The sequence below is a fragment of the Onychomys torridus genome, chromosome 7, assembly GCF_903995425.1.
Source record: "Onychomys torridus chromosome 7, mOncTor1.1, whole genome shotgun sequence".
In the NCBI taxonomy this organism is placed as follows: domain Eukaryota; kingdom Metazoa; phylum Chordata; class Mammalia; order Rodentia; family Cricetidae; genus Onychomys; species Onychomys torridus.
The window spans coordinates 59,498,174-59,520,441 of NC_050449.1; the positions used below are offsets into that span (position 1 = coordinate 59,498,174).

The 22,268-nt window shown below is 41.3% G+C and overlaps 1 protein-coding gene across 3 annotated transcripts in view; it reads left to right on the forward strand.

Moving 5' to 3' along the window:
- Csnk1g1 (casein kinase 1 gamma 1) overlaps nt 1-22,268 on the forward strand; it is a 137,525-nt gene that overhangs the window by 40,463 nt on the left and 74,794 nt on the right. For all 3 annotated transcript variants that reach the window (XM_036192650.1, XM_036192652.1, XM_036192651.1), the window contains 2 exons: nt 10,367-10,764; nt 18,135-18,175. In XM_036192650.1, coding sequence (XP_036048543.1) covers nt 10,584-10,764; nt 18,135-18,175 — 222 coding nt within the window. In that variant the 5' untranslated portion in view covers nt 10,367-10,583. The remainder of the gene's footprint in view (nt 1-10,366; nt 10,765-18,134; nt 18,176-22,268) is intronic.

Here is a 22,268-nt window from a genome sequence, read left to right on the forward strand (position 1 = left end):
TCTTTTGGGGCAAGCACTTTATCTGCTGACCCATCTTCCCAGCCTCCTCATCTTATAATTTGTTTTCTTTTACTTTTCTATTTTTTAAAGATTTATTTACTTATTTATTATGTATACAGTATTCTATCTGCATGTATGCCTGCATGCCAGAAGAGGGCACCAGATCTCATTGTAGATGGTTGTGAGCCATCATGTGGTTGCTGGGAATTGAACTCAGGACCTCTGGAAGAGCAGTCAGTGCTCTTAATCTCTGAGCCATGTCTCCAGTTGCAGGATTTGTTTTTTGTTGTAGTAGTAGTTGTTTTGTTTTTTTGTTTTTGGATTTTTTCAAGATAGGGTTTCTCTGTGTGGCTCTTGAGCCTGTTCTGGAACTCGCTCTGTAAACCAAGCTGGCTTTGAATTTACTGAGATCTGCTTGCCTCTGCTTCCCGAATGCTGGGATTAAAGGTGTGTGCCGCCGCCGCCACCACCACCACCCGGCTCAGATTTTTTTTTTTTTTTTTTTTTGGTTTTGGTTTTGGTTTTTGAGACAGGCTTTCTCTGTAGCTTTGGAGGCTGTCCTGGAACTCACTCTGTAGACCAGGCTGGCCTCAAACTCAGAGACCCACCTGCCTCTGCCTTCTGAGTGCTGGGATTACAGGCATGCGCCACCACCGCCCGGCTCAGAATTTGTTTTTTATTAACTGACAAGATTAAAAAGTGGATCTCTGTGAGTTTCGGGCCAGCCTGGTCTACAGAGTAAGTTTCAGGACAGCCAGGGCTGTTACACAGAAAAGCCCTGTCTCAGAAAAAAAAAAACAAAAAATTTTTTTCTAAAAATATTTCTGTGCTCACTCTTGAGTCTTGAGATACACACACACACACACACACACACACACACACACACACACACACACGTGCGCGTGCACGCGCACACACTAGCCAGCCGGAAGAGTTTGTTGGACTCCCTCGAGCTGGAGTTAGAGGTAGTTGTGTGTTAATCAATGTGAATGCTGGGAGTAAAACTCAAGTCTGTTGGACCAGCTTGCAAGATCTCTCAACCCTGAGCTATCTCTCCAGCCCAGGAAGAAAGTTTTCATTGCTGACAGGCTGACAGGTGCCAAGCAGGCAGGTGGGCGGGTGGTGAACAGGTTTGTGGTGGAGAAATGGGAGAGAAAGAGAAATGAGAGCAATTTGTGCACCTTGGAGGGAAGCAGAAACAAAGACACATGGCGGTGAGGAATAGGCTGAGAAGAGTGGCTTGTGCTGCCGCCAAGGACCATGTCTGGGTCCATGGCTCTGCTCCAACCAGGGTCTGTGTTGATGTCCATGGTGTGTGTTGCCACCAAAAGCCCTGCGGATGCTTGAGGTGTGGGCCACCACCGGAAGCCACCCAGGGCCATGGTCACAGCTTGAGCTGCAGCCAAGGGCTGTGTCTAGGTCCATTGCCCTACTGCAGCCAGGGTTGGTGTTGATGTCTGTGGCTCATGTTACCACTGAGGGCCATACAGATGCTCGAGGTCTGGGCTACCACCTGAGACCATGTTGATGTCTGAGAACCATGCCACTGATGCTGGGGGCCATACTGATCAGAGTGGCCTGCACTGCCACCCAAGGCCATGTGATGTCCAGGCCTGAGCTGCAGCCAAGGGCCATATCTAGTAGGTTCATGGTCCTACTACAGCCAGTGTCAGTGTTACCCCTGGGGACCATCAGAGAGGGAGCCCCAGTGGCCTGGGCACTGGAGAGCTGATCTGGCCCCTCACTAGCTGCCTCAGCAGGAGAGCTGCCTCCCCCAACTGGCCCCAGTGTTGTGGGCACAGGAGAGCTGTCCCCAACCCTTGATGGTCCTGGGAAAACTGAGGCCCAACACCACCGGCCTCTGCAACAGAAGAGCTGACACTACCCCTCACCATATGTTGGGGAGAACTGGCCGTGATAGTTTGGGCACAGGAGAGATGGCCCTGACCCTCACCTTCGAGGGTGGTCCCAGTGGAGGCCCGGACTGACCAACTTAGCTGCCACCCAGGCCCACATCCAGGGCTTTGAATTGGCCTACCCCAACATCTACCCATCTGTGATCTGCTGGAGACTCTGAAGGAACCCGTCCTGTAGAACCATAGCCCCTGGCTCTCCATGACTAGGAGTAACAGCAGGATGTCCTTGGTGAGGCAGAAGCCCGGGGCCTTGAACCAGACCAACAGCTCACTGCAGTACACATGTGCGAGTAAAGCTGCTGGGCAGAAGAGTGACTGACACACCGCAGCTCCCAAGGCCTCTATGACAATCGAATATGTGATGGAGAGCGGAGCAAGACGGAGGAGTGGAGTGTTTTGTTTTGTTTAATTATTTTATTGTTTTTATTTTTCCTTCTCTTTTGTGGGGGGAGAGGCTACAGGGTGGAAGGCAGACATGGAAAAACTGGAAAATGAGTGGGATTGGGGGGCATGATGTGAAAGTCCCAAAAAAAATCAATAAAAAAATATGTTCTAAAAATTTTTTCATTGCTGAAGTAGTACATGCTTGCTTAAGATTATTTATTAAAAAAAAATAAATAAATAAGTTGATTATTTATAATGAAGCCAGGGCATGATGGCTCACATTGTAATCCTAGTACTAGAGAAGCTAAAGGCAAGGGGAGTTGCTCTGGGTCCCTAGTCAGTCTGTGCTGCACAATGAGTCCTAGAGCAGGCTGGGCTACTAATGAGACTCTGTGTCAAAAAATAAAATTAAAATTTTTAATTAAAAAATTAAATTAAAAATTTTAATTGAAAAATTTTAAATTTGGACTGGAGAGATGGCTCAGAGTTAAGAGCACCGACTGCTCTTCCAGAGGACATGAGTTCAATTCCCAGCAACCACATGGTGGCTCACAACCATCTGCAATGAGATCTGGCACCCTTTTTTGTATACATTATTAAATTTTTTTTAATTTAACTTAACATATTTTATGTGTATGAGTGTTTTGGGCGTATACACACCTAGAGGCCAAAAGAAGGGGTCAGATCCCCAGGAATCTATAGAGTTACAGATGATTGTGAGCTGCCATGTGGGTACTGGGAATTGAACCCGGGCCCTCTGGAAGAACAGTCAGTTCTCTTAACCATTGAGCCATCTCTCTAGCTCCTAATTTTTTTTAATGAAATAAAACAGAAAAATATTTTAAATTGTGGGAGTGGTGGCACACACCTTTAGTGCTAGCACTTGGGAGGCAGAGGCAGGCAGATCTCTGAGTTTGAGGCCAGCTTGCTCTGCATAGTGAGTTCCAGAATGGCCAGAGCTTCATAGACCTGTCTCAAAAAGGAAAACAGTTGTATATGGGGTGTGCATATTTGCACATGTGTAGAGTGTACATGTGGAGGACAAAGGACAGTGTTAGGTATCTTTCCCCCAACCCCCCCCCCCCCTTTTTTTTTTTCTGAGATAGAATCTGTCACTGAACCTGCAGCTTACTATTTTGGCCTACAGGTGTTCAGGATCTCCTATCTTTAACTTCCCATCACTGCCCAGCTTTTGCCATGGTTGGGGATCTGAACTCAGGCTCCCATGCTTGCACAACAGGAACTTTACCCACTGAAGCATCTTCCTAGTTGCAAATAGAAAATTTTAGAGCCATTCTTTTTCTTGTAACCCTGTTCTTTTGCAATCAGTTGTTTGTTTTCTGATGTAACTTAGACTTCTAAGAACATGAAGACATTCCACAGAAGGGTGTTTGCAAAAGGATTCAATATTTTTTTGTTTTTGCTTTTTAGTGGGATCATAACTATACATTTTATTCTTCAACAAGCATTTTTTGCCTAGTATGTTTGGTGCTTTTTCAAAATCTAACCTCCCCTTTCAAAAATTGTAATGTTCTACAGACAAGATATATTTGAATTTATTCTCAACATCATAGAAATTGTAACTCCTTCCTTCCTTCCTCCCTTCCTCTCTTTCCTCTCTTCCTCTCTTCTTCTCTATACTGTTTTTACTTTCTAGATAGCTGTTTATGTCAACTTTACACAAGCTAGTCATTTTGGAAGAGGGAGCCTCAATTGAAAAAAAATACCTCCAGCAGATTGGCCAGTGTGCAACCCTGTGAAGTATTTTCTTGATTGATGGTTGATGTGGGAGGGCCTAAATCACTGTTGACAAGGCCACCTTGGGCTGGTGGTTCTGGGTTCTATAAGAAAGTAGGCTGGGGGGCTGGAGAGATGACTCAGAGGTTAAGAGCACCAACTGCTCTTCCAGAGGTCCTGAATTCAATTCCCAGCAACCACATGGTGGCTCAAAACCATCTGTAATGAGATCTGGTGCCCTCTTCTGTATACATAATAATAATAAATAAATAAATCTTTAAAAAAAAAAAAAGAAAGAAAGAAAGTAGGCTGAGCAGGCCGTAAGGAGCAAGCCAATAAGCAAAACTCCTCAATGGATTCTACTCCATTTTCTGCTTCTAGGTTCCTGCTCTGGCTTCCCTCAGTGATGGATTTATAAGCTGTAAGATGAAATAAACCCTTTCCTTCCCAAGTTGCTTTTGGTCATGTTATTTATTTATCTATCTATCTATCTATTTATTTATTTATTTATTTATTTGGTTTTTTTCGGGACAGGGTTTCTCTGTGTAGCTTTGTGCCTTTTCTGGAACTCGCTTTGTAGACCAGGCCGGCCTCGAACTCACAGAGATCCGCCTGCCTCTGCCTCCTGAGTGCTGGGATTAAAGGGTTGTACCCACCACTGCCCGGCTTGGTCATGTTATTTTATCACAACATTAGAAACCCTAAGACAGTGTCTCATTTTATACCAGAGACCACAGAATTGAGACCCACACCCTTAAATCCCAGTAAATGCAATGGCAGATAGAACTCTGAGTTCACAGCCAGCCTGTTCTACATAGTGAGTCTCAGACCAGCCAGGGCTACGCTGAGATCCTGTCTCAAAAAACTGAAAAAATAAAATAAACTTTTAAAAAAGGGGCTGGAGAGATGGCTCAATGGTTAAGGGCTTTTGCTGCTCTTGCAGATTTGAGTTCAGTTCCTAGCACCTATGTCAAGTGGCCCACAGCTCTCTATAACCCAGTTCAAAAGGATCTAATACCCTGCTCTGGCCTCTGAGTACATTTATCTACACACAAGGCATTCACTCACACAGACACACATATACACATGCAGCTATGTCTATGATCCATTTTTGAGCTAGAATTTTGGGTTTTTGTTTTTTGGGGGTTTTGTTTGTTTTGTTTTTCGAGACAGGGTTTCTCTGTATAGCTTGCACCTTTCCTGGATCTCGCTCTGTAGATCAGGCTGGCCTCAAACTCACAAAGATCCGCCTGGCTCTGCCTCCCAAGTGCTGGGATTAAAGGTGTGAGCCGCTGCCACCACCCCCCAGCGACTTTTGGGTTTTTTGCTTGGTTGATTTTGGTATTTTTGACTCAGTGTCTCAACTGTGTAGACCCAGCATGCGTCAAGCTCACAGAGATCTACCTGCCTCTGCATCCCAAGTGCTAGGACTAAAGGCATGCAACACTCCCCTTAACTTGAGTTAAATTTTGAGAAAATATATGTCTACATCTATGGTGTATGTGTGTGTGTGTGTGTGTGTGTGTGTGTGTGTGTGTGTGTGTGTACATTTGAGCATGCACACAGTTATACTCATGAATGTGTATGGTTTTCCTTGAATTGCCTTTGTCCTTTTGTAAAAAAACAAGTGTGTGCATATCGGTATCAGTCCATTTTGGGCATCTCTTCAGTTTCTTTGATTTGTTTGTTTATCTCTAGTGTCTTGATTACTAGAACTTCAAACTAACCTGTGAAATCTCCAACTTTGCTTGAATCCAGGGTCTTGTATATGTTAGTCAAGCATCTACCACTCAGCTGCATTCATAGGCCTAGCTAAGATGAGTTTTGTATTTTTTTTAAGTAGAAGCAATTTTAATTTATTTGTATGTGGATATGTCTGTGTGAATGAGTATATGTTCAGGTGCACATGCTTGTGTAAAGGCAGAGGCCAGAAGAGGGAGTCAGGTACCTCAGAACTAAACGGCAGACATTTGCAGGATACCTGGCTTTTTATGTGGGTGCTGGGAACTGAACTGTAGTCAGGATTACACAGCAAGTACTCTCTACCTCTGAGCTCTCTTTCCAACTCTGAGTATGACCCTTTAAATGAAGAAATGTGGAAAATGTAAGAACTGAAAACTAGAGTATTGTAACAGACTGAGATTTAAGGAGTAAAGATAATGAAAATGGTGACATTAATTGGAATTTGTGGAAAAAAGAAACAGTAGCACCGGAACCTGTAATGTATCTGTGGAGGCCACAAGAGTGTGTTGGATTCCCTGGGGCTGGAGTTACAGCTGGTTGTAAGCCAACTGCCATGGGTGCTGGGAACCAAACTTATCCTAAGAAGAGCAGTATGTTCTCTTAACTGCTGAGTCATCTCTCTAGTCCCATTTTCTTTGCTTTAAAGATAGCCCTCTAGTAAATATATTTTGGCTAAAATCAACCTTGGTAACTTCTTAGGTTTATTATATTCTTAGCTCAGCTAAAACAAAAAATACATTTACGGGTTGGGGATTTAGCTCAGTGGTAGAGCTCTTGCCTAGCAAGTGCAAGGCCCTGGGTTCGGTCCTCAGCTAAAATATATATATTTACTAAGCTATATGATTTTTGTTTTAGCTGAGCTGGGTTATAAGCCTTTTGTTTGTAGTTAAATTGTTCTGTAGTATTTTTGTTTGTTTAGATTTTGAGACAGCACCTTATTTCGTCCAAACTGGCTTCAAACTTGTGTATCAAGACTGGCCTTGGTCTACTGATCCTTCTACCTCCACCTTCCAAGTACTGGGTTTATATGTGTGCACCACCTTCCTTGGCTTTAGAATTGAAGCTTCTTAACTAACTTGCTGATGTGACTATAAAGGTTCAAATAAATGTGTTCACCATAAAGTGTAACATATTTTATTAAATAATGAATGACTGATGATTTACTCACTAAGAAAATAGACACCTATTCGCTGCATTATACAGTCTCTCTCCTGCCCTTCTTCTGGTAAGGGTAAGAGTGCAGATGATGCAGTAGTAGAAGCATATGGCTTGTCTTTTTCTCCTTTCCTTGGAGCCTTAAAAAAAAGGTTGGGCAGTGGTGGTGTGCACCTTTAATCCCAGCACTTGGGAGGTGGTTCTCTGAGTTTGAGGCCAGCCTGGCCTACAAAACACTTTCCAGAACTGCTAGGACTACACAGAGAAACCCTGTCTCAAAAACAAACAAACCAAACAAACAAACAAAAAACCAAAACAAAGAAAAACTAAAAGCCCTTGAAATTAAATTAAGTGTAGGCTCCTGCCCATTCTAGGCAAGCATTCTATGATTGATCTGTATCCCTATCCTGGAAGTTCCCCTCTTCCCTTTAAAATAAAATTTAATGTTTACTTTGTTCTCTTCAATTTGGTTATTTTTATGTTACCTACTAGTAACTGTACACAAACTATTAAAAAATATGCTAGTGATGATAATCTGAAGGACAAGGCATTAGTTGAATGTGCACATGGGCCGCACATTCTATTTGTGTCCTGAAACAATGTGTAATATAAGGAAAGAAAATGGAGCTGCCAGTCTCTAACATATACATGCCTTCAACAATTAAGACAGATTTATATAAATAAAGTATCTTCAATTTTATTTTCCTTTTTTTTTTTTTCTTCATTACTGTTTGAGGGATTTGGATAAAAGACAACCAGAGGATATTGGATGCATTTGGAAATGAATAGAAATAGGAATTTGTTCTATTGTTCATGTAGGAAATTGAGTTTATTGGTAATTAGTATTAAGGAAATTCTAATGTAATTTTGCAGTTTTAACACAAAACAAATAATAATATAAAATATAATAATATAAAATAAGCTTATTTTAGCTAGTATTCTATAAGCATATATCCTTGGATTGTACTATGTATTGTGTGTCCATAGTCAGCTTGTGGCTCTGTACCTGTGATTGTATTGCTAGGGAATTAGAAATGGAAGTGTGCTTAGGAAGCTTATGATCTAGAAACCTTTGCCCTGTTATATACCAATGGTAACTGTTGTAACCTGGTAATTGATTGGCAGGGCATAATGTCAGACACCTTTAGTTGCAGCACTGGGGAGGCAGAGGCAGGTGAATCCCTGAGACCCTGCCTAAAAAAAGGATGATAGCATATTTTCTTTTTTAAAGAGTATTAACAGTTGTCACACCATAATGATGATAAAGAAGACTCTGTTACCCAAAAAGTGTGGAGGTTCTCCACACCAAGTAAGCAGTTTTGCAGAGAGAGACCTGGCCTTAGAGTGTCTGACACTGTCAACCTTGAAACTATATCAGATCCTATAGGTTGAGCATAGGTCCTTAACCTTGTCCTTCCCCAGAGTTGAGGTTCCCCTTCTGAATCTATGGTTGTTTTGCTTGTGGTTTTGACCAACTGGCCATAAATAGCTTCCTTCTCCCTCACTTTAGATTGATTTGTTTTTAGTGTCTCTCGTGGAAACACAATTTATGATTTTCTGGTTATCAAAGATGTTACAAAGAGTGTAGGTGAAGGGGTGCATAGGGAGAGGGGTAATAGGTTTTCCATGCCTTCTCTGAGGAACCTCAGTGTACAGGGATCTGTCCCTTTGGGTTGTTACGGAGACTTTATTGCATAGTCATGATTGAAGCATGTAGAAATATGACTGGACAAAAAGGAGTATGATCTAATGCCAATTGTGGGAAAACTAATGAAGCTTCTTGTTCATATTCCTCTGGACCTCTCTACGGTGGCATTCATGCTTTCTGGGTAGGAGGCTGTTCTCATGAAATGTGGTGCGAGGGGTGGTGGTCTTCTGATCTACTGTCAGACAAATTCTGATCCACTGTCTGTCAGCAAGAATTTCTTTATGGTCATTTTCAATGCTGGGAAGATAAGAGTATATTTTGGTTTGTGTGACCTAGAGTTTGGGGAGGAGAAATTGTAGTTTAATGCTATGTCTTGGGGAGAAAAGAGAGGAAATAACAGAATAAAGGTGAGATAGAGGCCCTGTTTTTTGAGGCATTTCTGGTCACTTAGGAAAGAACTATGTCTATATGAGTAATGAGCCAGGACACTAGACAAAATCCAAAACATAATATCACAAGTACATGTATTATCAAATATAGCAATGAAATGATCTTATTGTCAACTTTTGGGTTCAGTGTTCACATGAGACACTAGAGAATTTCTAATAAGAATGAAGGTTAAGATTTTAGTTTTGTGTCTTTATTTTCAATTTGGTTTTCTACTCAGAATAAAAACGAATAATTCTTTTTTAAAATGCAGCATGTCAGTCTTTGCCTGTTTCTTTTTTCTAAACAAAGTCTCACTATGTAGCTCTGGGTGTCCTGGAACTTGTTGTGTAGACCAGGCTGGCCTCAAACTCACAGAGCTCCTGCTTCTGCCTCCCGAGTGCTGGGATTAAAGGTGTGGACCACCACTTCCAGCTCATTTTTCTCTTTTAAAGCAGAGTTGGGGTTTTATGAAATATATTTTAATATCTGCTTAAGCATAAGGGTTAAGAGAGGCACTTGGAGAGAAACAATACCAGAAAGTGTAAGTGTGGGCTTCTCTGAGAGACTGTCGCCAGTTTATACATTTTGAATTGTATGATTGCTGGCCAATGCTTTGTAAATGATGAGCTGAGGGAAGAGCAACACTGACTAGCCTCATTTTTAGTAAGTTCTAGACTAATCTGAAGAAGGGAGCTTTGAATTAAGTTGTCTATAGTTTATTTAACTTAGCTTTAACCTTTTCTGCTAAATACACAGTGATTTAAGAAAACAACGTAGCACTTCGTGGCGATGGTGCACACCTTTAATCCCAGCACTCAGGAGACAGAACCAGGTGGATCTCTGTGAGTTCAAGGACAACCTGGTCTACAGAGCAAGATCCAGGACAGGCACCAAAACTGCACTTAGAAACCCTGCTCAAAAAACCAAAAAAGAAAACAACTGAGCAAATATTTTTCTTTTTGATTACATGGCCATCACTAAAAGAAATGTTTCATGTTAAATTCTTTCGTGTGTTCCCCTAGCTTCCTTATTTGCAGTTTACTTACCTTGCATTAACTCATAAGTTAACTAATGCAGATGGCTAACATGTTAAAAGATATAAAACCAAAACTTGATTTAAGGAGCTTTGAAGATCTCTGTGCTTTACCATTGGATAGGATCCATTTTGCTGGGCGTGGTAGTGCACACATTTAGGCCTGGCACTCCAGAGGCAGAGAGGCAGGGGATCTCTGAGTTTAAGGCTAGCCTGGTCTACAGAAAGAGTGCCGGGACAGCCAGAGCTACAAAGAGAAACCCTGTCTCGAACCCCCACCCCCAATTAGTTTTTAACCGTATTTTTCTGTATTTTATCCAGGTTACAAAGCGTCCTCCTATGCTTGAGACCTACAGACTACATGTTCTTCAAGAACTCATCAGTGGTTTTTCATCTTCTAGTAGTACACTAGAAGCATAAATATGGTGCCAAAACTCATTCTCATTTGTTGACTGCAGTCGGTTTGGACATACTTTTGTGTGGAAGAGAAGTATACACACTGAGGCCACTCATTGTTCAGAGACTGTCGCGTAGGATCATGGACCATTCTAACAGGGAAAAAGATGACAGACAACGGACAACTAAAACCATGGCACAAAGGAATACACACTGTTCCCGACCATCTGGCACCTCAGCATCCTCTGGAGTTCTCATGGTGGGACCCAACTTCAGGGTTGGCAAGAAGATAGGGTGTGGGAACTTTGGAGAGCTGAGATTAGGTAAGATCTTGTTTATGTCTGTCACTTGTACTAACAGCAGTAACAACTGCCATAGTCTCTGGTGTGTTTCAAGAGAAGCAGTGATGCTTCAGTGGGTACTTAGAGAAAGTAGGACTAGCTAGAAGAAGAAATGAGGATTTTGCCATGGGAATTACAGTTATTATCAGTCATGATGCTATTATCCAAGGCTTCCCTTTTTTTTTTTTTTTTTTTTTTTTGTGGAGCTGAGGATCGAACCCAGGGCCTTGCGCTTGCTAGGCAAGTGCTCTGCCACTGAGCTAAATCCCCAACCCCTTCTTTTGGTTTTTTGAGACAGAGTTTCTCTGTGTTGCTTTGGAGCCTGCCCTGGAACTCTCTGTAAACCAGGCTGGCCTTGAACTCACAGAGATCTACCTGCCTCTGTCCCCATAATGCTGGGATTAAAGGCGTGCACCACCACTGCCTACCTGATAGAGTGCTTTTTTAAAAGTTACTCATTATTTTCCTCCAAAGAATGCACCGGGGTTTAGGTGTGTTGCTGGGCCTATCATATGTGAGGCCTTCACTGCACCAATAATTATGAATGAATGTGCTAAGATCTTTAAAAATAAAACCATGAAAATGGAGTATAGTGGCATACACCTGTAGTACTAGCACTGGGAAGCTGATGCAGGAGGATGGAGAGTTCCATGCCAGTCTGGGATACATAGCAAGTGTGAGAGAACCCTTGACTACTTAATGAGAACATGTCTCTAAGCAAGTAACTAAAATACTGACAAAATGAATATTTGAATATATTTACTTCTTTCCTCACTAATGAAGCATAAAAATTTGGTGGAGAAAATAGCATTATCTGTTTTGTTAATAATAAATATGCTGTATAACATGGAGATGGGTGTTGCTGAAACTGCAGTATAGTTTTTAAGATATGCCGTATTTTAAAGTGAAGATATGTCTTAGTTTGTAGATTGTTGACACACATAAGCTAAGTATGGTGGGTACAGCATATAATCTCAGCAGTTGGGAGATACAGGCAGAAGATCAGGAGTTCAAGGCCATCCATCTTTGGCAATACAGTGAATTCAAGGCCAGTGTGAGAGATATGAGACACTATCTCAAAACCAAACCAAACCAAGAAAGACTAACTGTAGCTTAGTGGTAGGGTACGTACCTAACATTAGTGAGGCTCTAGGTTTAATCCCCAGTACTGCCCCAAAATAAATAAATAAATAATACCTCTTTTTTTTTTTCTTAATGTGTATGCGTGTTTTGCCTGATTGAATGTGCCTGGTGCCAGCAGAAGAAGGCATTGGATTCCCTGGAACTGGCATTATGGATGGCTGTGAGCCTCATTTGGGTGCTGGGAACTGAACCCAGGTCCTTTTCAAGAGGAACAAATTTTTAGTTTTTTCGAGACAGGGTTTCTCTGTGTAGCTTTGCGCCTTTCCTGGAACTCACTCTGTAGCTCAGGGTGGCCTCGAACTCACAGAGATCTACCTGCCTCTGCCTCCAGAGTGCTGGGATCAAAGGCGTGTGCCACCGCTGCCCAGTTTGGAACAAGTACTCCTAACTGCTGAGCCATTTCTCAGCCCAGTGCTATGGATAAGCAATCTTTTGAAAAATGAAATTGGAATATAAATTATCCTTGCCATTAACTGTTCAGTATTTGGGAAATGTTTAACATTGCAGTACTAGTTATTGTCATCTTTCCTGTAAACATAGAGACGCTGTCTGGCCAGAGGGAACAGGACCAACTACTGTCCTTTTTTCCCTAACTAGACATGCTAACTGTTGACAGGTATGTAGAAGTATTTACCTGTTTCAGGTGCTAATTGCCCCTCCCTCTCCCCTCCTTCCTTCTCTCTCTCTCTCTCTCTGTCCCTCTTTTTCTGTGTGCGTGTGTGTGTGTGTGTGTGTGTGTGTGTGTGTACGTGTCCTTGGAGAGACTAGAAGTGACGAATGGATCCCCTAAACTGGAGTTACAGATAGTTGTAAGCCACTCAGCATGGGTACTGAGAACTCTGATCCTTCCTGCTCTGCTTTATCTGCTGAGCTCTCTAGCTTCTGCCTTAATTTCTTCTTACTGGAGATTTAAAAAGTAAGGTTTAGGTAGTCATTTACACATGTACTGCTTTCACTTTAGGGCGAGAAAGCTTGGCATAGGAAGATGATTAAACTGGGAACCCAACACTGTGTTTCCTTAGCTGTGTGACTGACTCTTAAGACCTGACAGGATCTACTGGGTCCTTCAAAAATATTATGTCAGATTGAAACTTTTGGTAAATGTCGCTTGTAGGTAACTTACTGAAACAAGAAGTCTTCTTTCAGATGTTTTGATGGTGGCATCATATCCAGGCTGTTCCTCTGAAAGCTGAGTTTAGATACAAATGCTCCCAAACCTCTATGTAATGCAGTTTTTCTGCCATTAATGATAGAACCTAGAATAAAAATTAAACCTATAGATTTTATGCATTGGATACTAAAGACTTGAGTGTTTGGGATCATGCCAGCTGATGGTAGATTTTCAGTCCATTAAACTGCTTGCTTGTCTCATAGTTATTGATATAGTTTTATGTATATGTTTAGCTGAAGTAGTTATTCATTTTAAATGGATGAGATTTTTGCCCTCAGTCTTTGTCATTAAATTCTTCCAGTGCAGAATTTCTGAGTACAGTATGTTCACTGAGCATATGGACTGAATGACTGGGTTTCTAAATGATTGTGTTTCATGTTGGCTAGTACAGTTGTTGTTTTTTTTGTTTTTTCATTAATACCTTTTTTTTTTTTTTTTTTTTGCCTATAGGGTGGGTCAGGTGAGGCATGTGCCATCTTGTATATGTGGAGGTCAAAGGTTTTCATTCTCTCCTTCTACCACATGGGCTCCAGGTATCTGGGTCAAATCATCAGGTTTGGTGGCAAGCACCTTTATCTGATCTCACCAGCCGGTTCCATGTGACAGCTATATATACAGCAGCAGTAATAGGGCTGCTAACACTCCCTGGCAGAAGGGCAGAGTTGGTCCTCTGAAGATTCCAGTCGCCACTCACTCCCCTCCTTCCCTCCAGCTGTGTTTGGTCTTGGGCAATAGAGAGTGATAAAGTATATGAAAGGTAGAAGGTTGACTAGGGGTTAAGGTGATGCCTTGGCCCCCTGGCAGAGGAATTTATCTGAACAGTGTTTAGCCCAGAATAATTACCACATCACCTCCATGTCCCTTAGCTGTTACATAAGAGAATGACATTACTTCAGTTCTTTTGGTGTTCTTAGAAAAAGTAAACAAACACAAACCAGTTGACATTCTGTGTCAGTCACCATGCCTGGTGTTAAGCTTATGCTTGTTACATTCTCTTGGGAGATGTAAAGAACCATCTGTTCTCCCCAGATAGGGCACCGAGAGACCCAAGAAACTTCTTTTAAGGACTGCCTGGTGAATTTATTGGGGTTCCTTACAAAAGCATGGATAACTAGTGGAAATTAGCTGCATTACCAAAAGGTCCCATTCCGGCATGGGGATTATTCATGAGAGCTATATCACTGTAGTCTTAACCCCTAGTCAACCTTCTACCTTTCATATACTTTATCACTCTCTATTGCCCAAGACCAAACACAGCTGGAGGGAAGGAGGGGAGTGAGTGGCGACTGGAATCTTCAGAGGACCAACTCTGCCCTTCTGCCAGGGAGTGTTAGCAGCCCGATTACTGCTGCTGTGTATAGCTGTCACTGTGTTGCTTGCTTTTCTTGGTGTGATGACTGGGGCCAAGGAATTCTGTAGGTCACAACAGTCATGTTCATGATGGCAGATGGTCTTGTCACGTCTGCAGAAAATGGCTTCACTTCAACACTTAATATATTCTTTTATATAGAAAATTGACACTGAGAAGCACTTCCTAATCTATTGCTTCAGTTTAGTGAGAACTTAGAGAAAGCAAATCGTTACTCTCTCGGTTTTTCTGTTCTCCTCTTGCTAAGAATCTCTCTCCCTCCCTCTCTCCCTCCCTCCCTCCTTGTTCACTCTCTTGCCCTGTCTCTCTTTTTCAAGATAGAATTTCTTTTTTTTTTTAATGTGGAGTTGAGGATCGAACCCAGGGCCTTGCACTTGCTAGGCGAGTGCTCTACCACTGAGCTAAATCCCCAACCCTCAAGATAGAATTTCATGTAGCCATTAAACTCATGATCTTCTTGCCTGTACCTTTTGAGCACTAGATTAAAGGGGTGGGCTACCATACTTGGCATAAGGACATAATTTTTGACCCTTATTTTCTTATCTCCTATTAAATATAATCCAGAGGTAGTTAGGTTTTTTTCCTCTTCAAAATATCTGGCATATAGATTTTGTTTTAGTATTTCTTTAAGTGAGGTTGTTACCTCATACTTAATGAAAATAAGATTTATTTAGTACGTCCTAGTTTACAAAGAACTTTCACATGCTCTTTCTCATGTAATCTTTATAACTACTCTGTGCCAAAAATGTGGTTCTCTAAATGTTCTGCTTTGAAAATGTCCTGTTTTCCTTCTAGTTAGTCTCCTCTGTTTTATACAGTGAGGCCAAGGTAATACTTTTAAAATACCGCTTGACTGTTGGTGATTCTCAGCAAGCTGAAGAATGGAGTAAAAACTTATCTATATGTCAGTTTCTCATAAAGAGCATACAGGAGGAGAGTTTTATCTAGTTCATGGTTCCAGATGCTTCAATTTATGATTCCCTATTTGCTATAGGCTGATGGCAAGGCAGAACATAGGACTAAATGGTATAGTGCAGCAGAGCTGTGCACCGTCGGGTCTGGAAGAAAGTCAGAGAGAGAGAAGAAAAAAGATTCCAGGAACTGTATAGACCATTCAAAACTGTGTTCTGGTGAACAACCTCCACTCATGAGGCTCCATTTGCTAGTTTTTATTATCTGTCAATAGTGCCATCAGATTATGAATCCACCAGTGAACAAATCCATAGGCTGACTAATCCAAGTCAGCCTTTCCTGATCAGTCACCTCCTAGTAATTGGACCAACAAGCTAGGACCAAGTCGGTTCGTTCACTTTAGCAAACATCTGTTACTTTATATCAGATACTGCATTTGTTGCTGGGGATATAAGAAGTATTGATAGTTAGGGATGTAGCTTAATGATAGAACATTCACCTAGCCTAATAGACAAGGCTCTGAATTTAATTCCCAGTTTGCCACTCCCCCTCACAACATTCCTGTCCTCAAGGAAACACACTGCCTCCCTAAGGTAAAAAGAAATATATATAACAAACCTGACATGTACCTGTCACTCTGCTCTTGAGAGGCTGATGCAGGAAGATCGTTATGAGTTCAAGAAACTAGATGTTCATTTGTGTTATTAAGCTTCTTGAACCTAATATAAAAAGCCAGTTCCAGGCTTCCCAGGGCTATATGAGACCCTCTGCCCCCCTAGAAAAAATTCTAAAGGAAAAAATTTTTTTCAGTCTGGGGATTTTTTTCAGTAGTAGCACAGGGCATGCCTAGCATATGGAAGACCCTGAATTCTATCCCCAGTATCACAAAACATACACACACACACACACACACACACACACACACACACACACTCACACACACACATACACACATACACACACACAAAAGAGGAAACACCCCAAATTGTAATCTGATATTCTGACTGGACTTAAACAATTAGAGAATATGATACATGAGAAGAAATGGTAAGAAGCCAGAAAGGTTCATTAGAGACAACCTGTGGATAGCCTTGAATGTGAATTCCTTTCACTGCAGTACACACACCCAAGAGTGTATCCTGATAGTTCAGGGCCTCTGTGTACTAAGCTGCAGAACAAATAACCTTTTTTTTTCTCTTATAGAGTTAAGAAAAAAATATGTACATTAAAATGAATTTATGATATAAAAATCAGACCATTTTTTTAAAAGTGTGGAGCATTTTTTTACATGCAGGTCTTCAAAGAAATCACAGGGTTTTTTTTTTCTTTCTTTTGAGATAAGGTAGTGTCTTATATATAGCTCTTCTTAGTCTAGAACTGCTATTGTAGACCAAACTGACCTTGAACTTACAGATATCCACCTGCTCCTCTGACTCCCCACTCCTAGGGTTGAAGGTGAGTCACCATGCCCAACCTGGTTTGTTTGTTTTTGTTTTTGTTTTTAATATAGGGAGTGACCTTTATTCTTCAGGTCACTTTCTGACTTGAAATCTTGGTTGTACCCAAATGTGCTTTCCTCTATTATCCAGACTCTTCTATGTACTTATTTTTGTCTTAACATCATCACATTATATAATTTATTACCTGAGGTTTTAATCAAATACACAGGACTGTGTGAGGAGCTCGAGAACTGTATGGCTTAACTTGGATGGGTGGTGTTTGTTGTGATAGGTGTTAAGTCATTCAGGTACATTCCCTTACATCTGCTGTCCTGCTTTTCTAGTTAAGTTTTATGCTGCCTCATACATAATCATTCAGAGTCATAGATCTGGTTATGTGATTACTTCCAAATTTTGTTTTAAACCTAGAATGGTATTAAGATTTTCCTAATACAGCCACAGCCTTTCCCAGTTTTTGTTTTAACTTCTCCTTGTCGGTCTTCACCCAGCCCCAGACTCTGGACCACTCTTTGTAGCATCTACTGCTTTATTTTCATTTGTTTTTGCAGTTTCCTCTCCCTGAAATGATCTTACCCATTCTCCAGCTGTTAAAACATTGCTTGTTCTTCGAGACTTTGTGGAGGAAGGAGGTCAAAGGGGAAAATTCAACTCCTGAGATTTCCCTGGTTCTTCTGTCATCTACAGTACTTATTTCCTCTTTTTGTTCACAGCAAACCCAGGTTTATTCCTTTGCTGCACATGACTACCACCTTGGTTCTCCTTAAATATTAGACCTCTCATTTCATCCTACTTCCTAACTACTTACTGATCTGTGCTTAAATATTTTCTAGAGATAGGGGGAGATTTGAGACATAAGATCATGCAGTCCAGGCTGGACTTAAACTCAATGTGTAGCCAAGGAAGACCTTGGATTCCTGATTCTCTTGCCTCCAACCATTTCCAAGTTTAAATTTCTATCTTTGAAATTGTGGCATTTCTTTTCAATTCACTTCATACCATAATAATTGAGAAGTAATAAGGTTGCATGTGTGTGTGGGGGGGGGACATAAGGGAGAGAAGAGGGGGTGGATTTGGTAGGTTTTCTCCTTTTTAAAACAAACAAAACTGGGTCTCTGGTGTAGCTTACATCTTTAGATTCTCAAGCTGTTTTTGTCCCAGTCCTGCTGTTTCTCATTATCTCTGTTTAGCTTTTCATTTAGCTCTGTCTTCATATATGGGAGACCAGTTAGAAAATCCACCTTTCTCATGACCTTGTAAGATAATGTCACTAAGTATATACATTCTCTTTTTCCCTTAGGTAAAAATCTCTACACCAATGAATATGTAGCCATTAAACTGGTGAGTAGAATGTGTGTGTTTGTGGTGTTTGTGTTTTGATGCCTTAGTTGCTAATGTCTTCTTACAGGAAGTTGTTGTAGGCATTCACAATAATGCTAATGCTATTTTTACTGTGTGTATGATGCCAGATAGTCATTTTTCCTCCATCAGGATGTTATAATGATAAAACACTATATACTGTGTAATGTCATATAAATGGTACTAAGTGTAGTGGTAGCAAAGATAAGTCAAAATTTAATTGATTGTATATGTGCACACTGTGTGTATGCCTGATGCCATGGAGGCCAGAAAACTGGAACTGGATGGTTGTAAACTAACTTGCTAATGCCGTGAATTGAAACTGAGTCATGTTCCTGGGTCATCTTTAAGAACAAGTGCTCTAAACCAGTAAGCATTTCTCTGGAGCCCCTTGTCATCTATTTTTATCATTTATTTATTTATTTGTTTGTTTGTTGTTTTGAGGCTGGGTTTCCCTGTGTAACTGACTGTCCTGGAACTCACTCTTGTAGACCAGGCTGGCCTCGAACTTACGGAGATTTGCCTGCCTTTGCCTTCCAAGTGCTGGGATTAAAGGAGTGCACCACCCTGTGATATCTATTTTTTAAATATATGGCATTTATTAGTATATTTAGCAAAAGAAAACCAAGTCTGACTGCTGTGGATATTGCTCTGTGTAAATAAAGTTCTGATTGGCCAGTGGCCAGGCAGGAAGTATAGGCGGGACAAGAGAGAAGAGAATTCTGGGAAGTAGAAGGATGGGAGAGACACCGCCAGCCGGCACCATGAAAAGCAACATGTAAAGACACTGGTAAGCCACAGCCATGTGGCAAAGTATAGACTAACAGAAATGGGTTAATTTAAGATAGAAGTAGATAACAAGAAGCCTGCCACGGCCATACAGTTTGTAAGCAATATAAGTTTTTGTGTCTGAGCGACTGTGGGACTGGCGGGTAAGAGAGATTTGTCCTGACTGGGCCAGGCAAAAAAACTCTAACTACATCTGACTGTCTTATCAATGCTTTAAAATAGTTTTGCTGCAACCCTTTAATACAGTTCCTTATGCTATGGTGACCCCAACCATAATATTATTTCCATTGCTAATTCAATGATAACTGTAATTTGGCTACTGTTAAGAATCATAATGTAAATATTTTTTGGAGATAGAGGTTTACTGAGGGGCTCATGACCCACAGGTTGAGAACCATTGCTTTAAAAACCTGTCAAGCCAGGTATGGCACCATATGCTTTTCAGCACATGCTTTTAATTCCAGCACTTGAAAGGAGGATCAGGAGTTCAGTGTCATCCTTGAGTTTATATTGAGTTTGAGTTTAAGGCAGAAGCAGGTAGATCACTGAGTTCGAGGCCAGCCTGGTCTTCATAGTGAGTTCCAGGCCAACCAGGGTTACACAGTGAGACCCTGTCTCTACAAACCAAACAAAACTCCCATAACATTCCCTATGGCCCTGCTTAGTCTTTTTATCTTATTTAGCTTGTCAGTCTGTGGGTTGTTAGGACTCTTTTGGTAAAGGGTAGCAGTTGCCGGGTTAATTTCTCTAGAAAGGAGAAGACAGGTATTGGGACTAAGAACAGGCAATTTCTTTGAGGTGTTTCATGTAACTCAGGCTGGCCTTAAACTCAGTGTATACCTGAGGTATTCTGATCCTCCTGCTTCAAGTGCTGGGACTACATACTCCAGTTTGTCTGTTGTTGTAATAGAGCTTGAACTTCATGTATGCTAGACAAGCACTCAACCACCAACCTATGTTACCAGCACACACATGCCCCCTCTTTTGCCCTGCTTGTTTTTCTTGTTGAGAGAGAGCCACTTTGTAGCCTTGGCTGACCCAGTTCCCAATGGGTAGCCAGGCTCACTGTAAGTTTATGGCAACTCTGTGCTTCAGCACACTCAGTGCTGCGATTACTGTGCAACTACACTGGTTTGTGTTTGTCTTTGACTTGGTGGAGAAATCAGAGCAGGAAAAGAAAGAGCACATGTACTAATGCAGGTCAAATGTCTTTAAGATGGACAAGTAAGGGTTTATCTACTTATTTTTCTGTAGAGAAGTTTAGTTCTGGGAAAGTATTCTCTAGTGCATTTGCCATTTGACTTCTTCTGTTTCACACAGAATAGTCTTTAATTATCTGAGGCTACTGAACAATAGAAGCATTCCTCCAAACACTTAAAGACAAGTGTGTTAGTGGTCCCTGGTAGTCCCAGCACTGTGTAGGCTGAAATAGGAGTATTTTAAGTTTGAGGTCAGCCCGGGCTATATAGTAAGTACAGTGAGACCCTGTTTCAATAAACTAAAAACAAAACAACATTTGAAAAAAATACCCCAAAACAATGTGAAAACTTGTACCTTTGAATTTCTGTATTACCACTATATATTTGACATTGTCCCTTTATTTTTCAAGGCTTCTTTTGGGGCTTTCTATCTAGATTTCTTCTATCAAGTTCATACCACTTTGACCTATATAAATATGTTCTGTAACATATTAGTAATATCATTGACATACATTTCACTTTTCCTTCATTTCCTTTTACTAAGCTTTATTCTGCTTTGTATAGACAATATAAAAAGTAGAATTAGGGGCTGGGGTTCTAGCTCAGTGGTAGAGTGCCTGTATAACCTGGGTGGGGTCCTGGGTTCAAAGGAAGAAAGATGGAGGAAGGCAGGAAGGCAAGACTGAAATGAGAATTCCTATTTAGAGTATAGCGATTCCATCTGTGAGTTTCATCCCTTGATGTTGAGCTTATTCAGGGACATAGAGCAGTCGTAATTGATCTCCTTTCATTGTGTAAGACAGCCATCTGCCATTGATCTAGGATTTCAGGCAGGCTTGTGTGTTCCAGAATAGCTGTGATTTTGGCAGATGGCCAGCTCTCTGTTCATAGGCAGGCAACATCTGCTACAGAATTGCAGGAAACTTGGTACTACTATTTCTTTGTTGTTGTTGTTATTGTTTGAGACAGGGTTTCTCTGTGTTGTTGTAGTTGTCCTGGAACTGGCTCTGTAGACCAGGCTGGCCTTGAACTCAGAGATCTGCCTGCCTCTGTCTCCCAAGTACTGGGATTAAAGGTGTGTACCACCAACACATCAGTTCTGCTTTGTTTGGATCTTCATTGTAGCTCTTGCTCCTTTAGGTTTAGGTTTAGGTTTGTTTTTTGTTTTTTTTAAGAAGGGAATCCTCCAATTTACTTGTTTGTTTGTTTGTTTTTAAAGGTTTATTTATTTATTATATATACAGTGTCCTGCCTGCATGTATGTCTGCAGGCCAGAAGATGACACCAGATCTCATTACAGATGGTTGTGAGTCACTGTGTGGTTGCTGGGAATTGAACTCAGGACCTCTGGCAGAGCAGTCAGTGCTCTTAACCACTGAGCCATCTCTCCAGCCCTGTTTTTTTGGGGTTTTTTTGTTTGTTTTTTATTTTGTTTCGAGACAGGGTTTCTCTGTATAACAGTCCTAGCTGTCCAGGAACTCGATTTGTAGACCAGGCTGGCCTCAAATTCACAGAGATTCACCTGCCTCTGCCTCCCGAGTGCTGGGATTAAAGACATGTGCCACCACTGCCCAGTACTCCTTTAGTTTTTAAGAACATTTAAAAATTCACCCAGTAGAGCCAATTGGGGTAGCTCAGAAGGTATATACGCTTGCCATGCAATCCTGACAACCTGAGTTCAAGACCCAGAACCTGCATAAATGTGGAAGGAAAGAACCAACTTCCCAAAGTGTCCTCCAACCTACACACACACACAGAGGCACATGTACCCCTTTCTTATACACATTATAATAAATAATAATAATAAATAATTGAAGACTTTAAAATATGCTAAGTAGGGGCTGCAGAGGTGGCTGAACTGTAAAGAGCACTTGTTCTTGCAAAGAACTGGAGTTCAGTTCAGTTCCTAGCACCTATGTCAAGTAACTTACAACTGCCTGGAACTCCAGCCTGGAGGGATCCTGCTCCCTCTTCTGGCTTTCATAGACAACACCACATACATGTACATACAGAGATACAAACACATATACATAAATAAAAATAAAGTAAATCTTAAACACATATACAAAGTAACCAGGCATGATGGC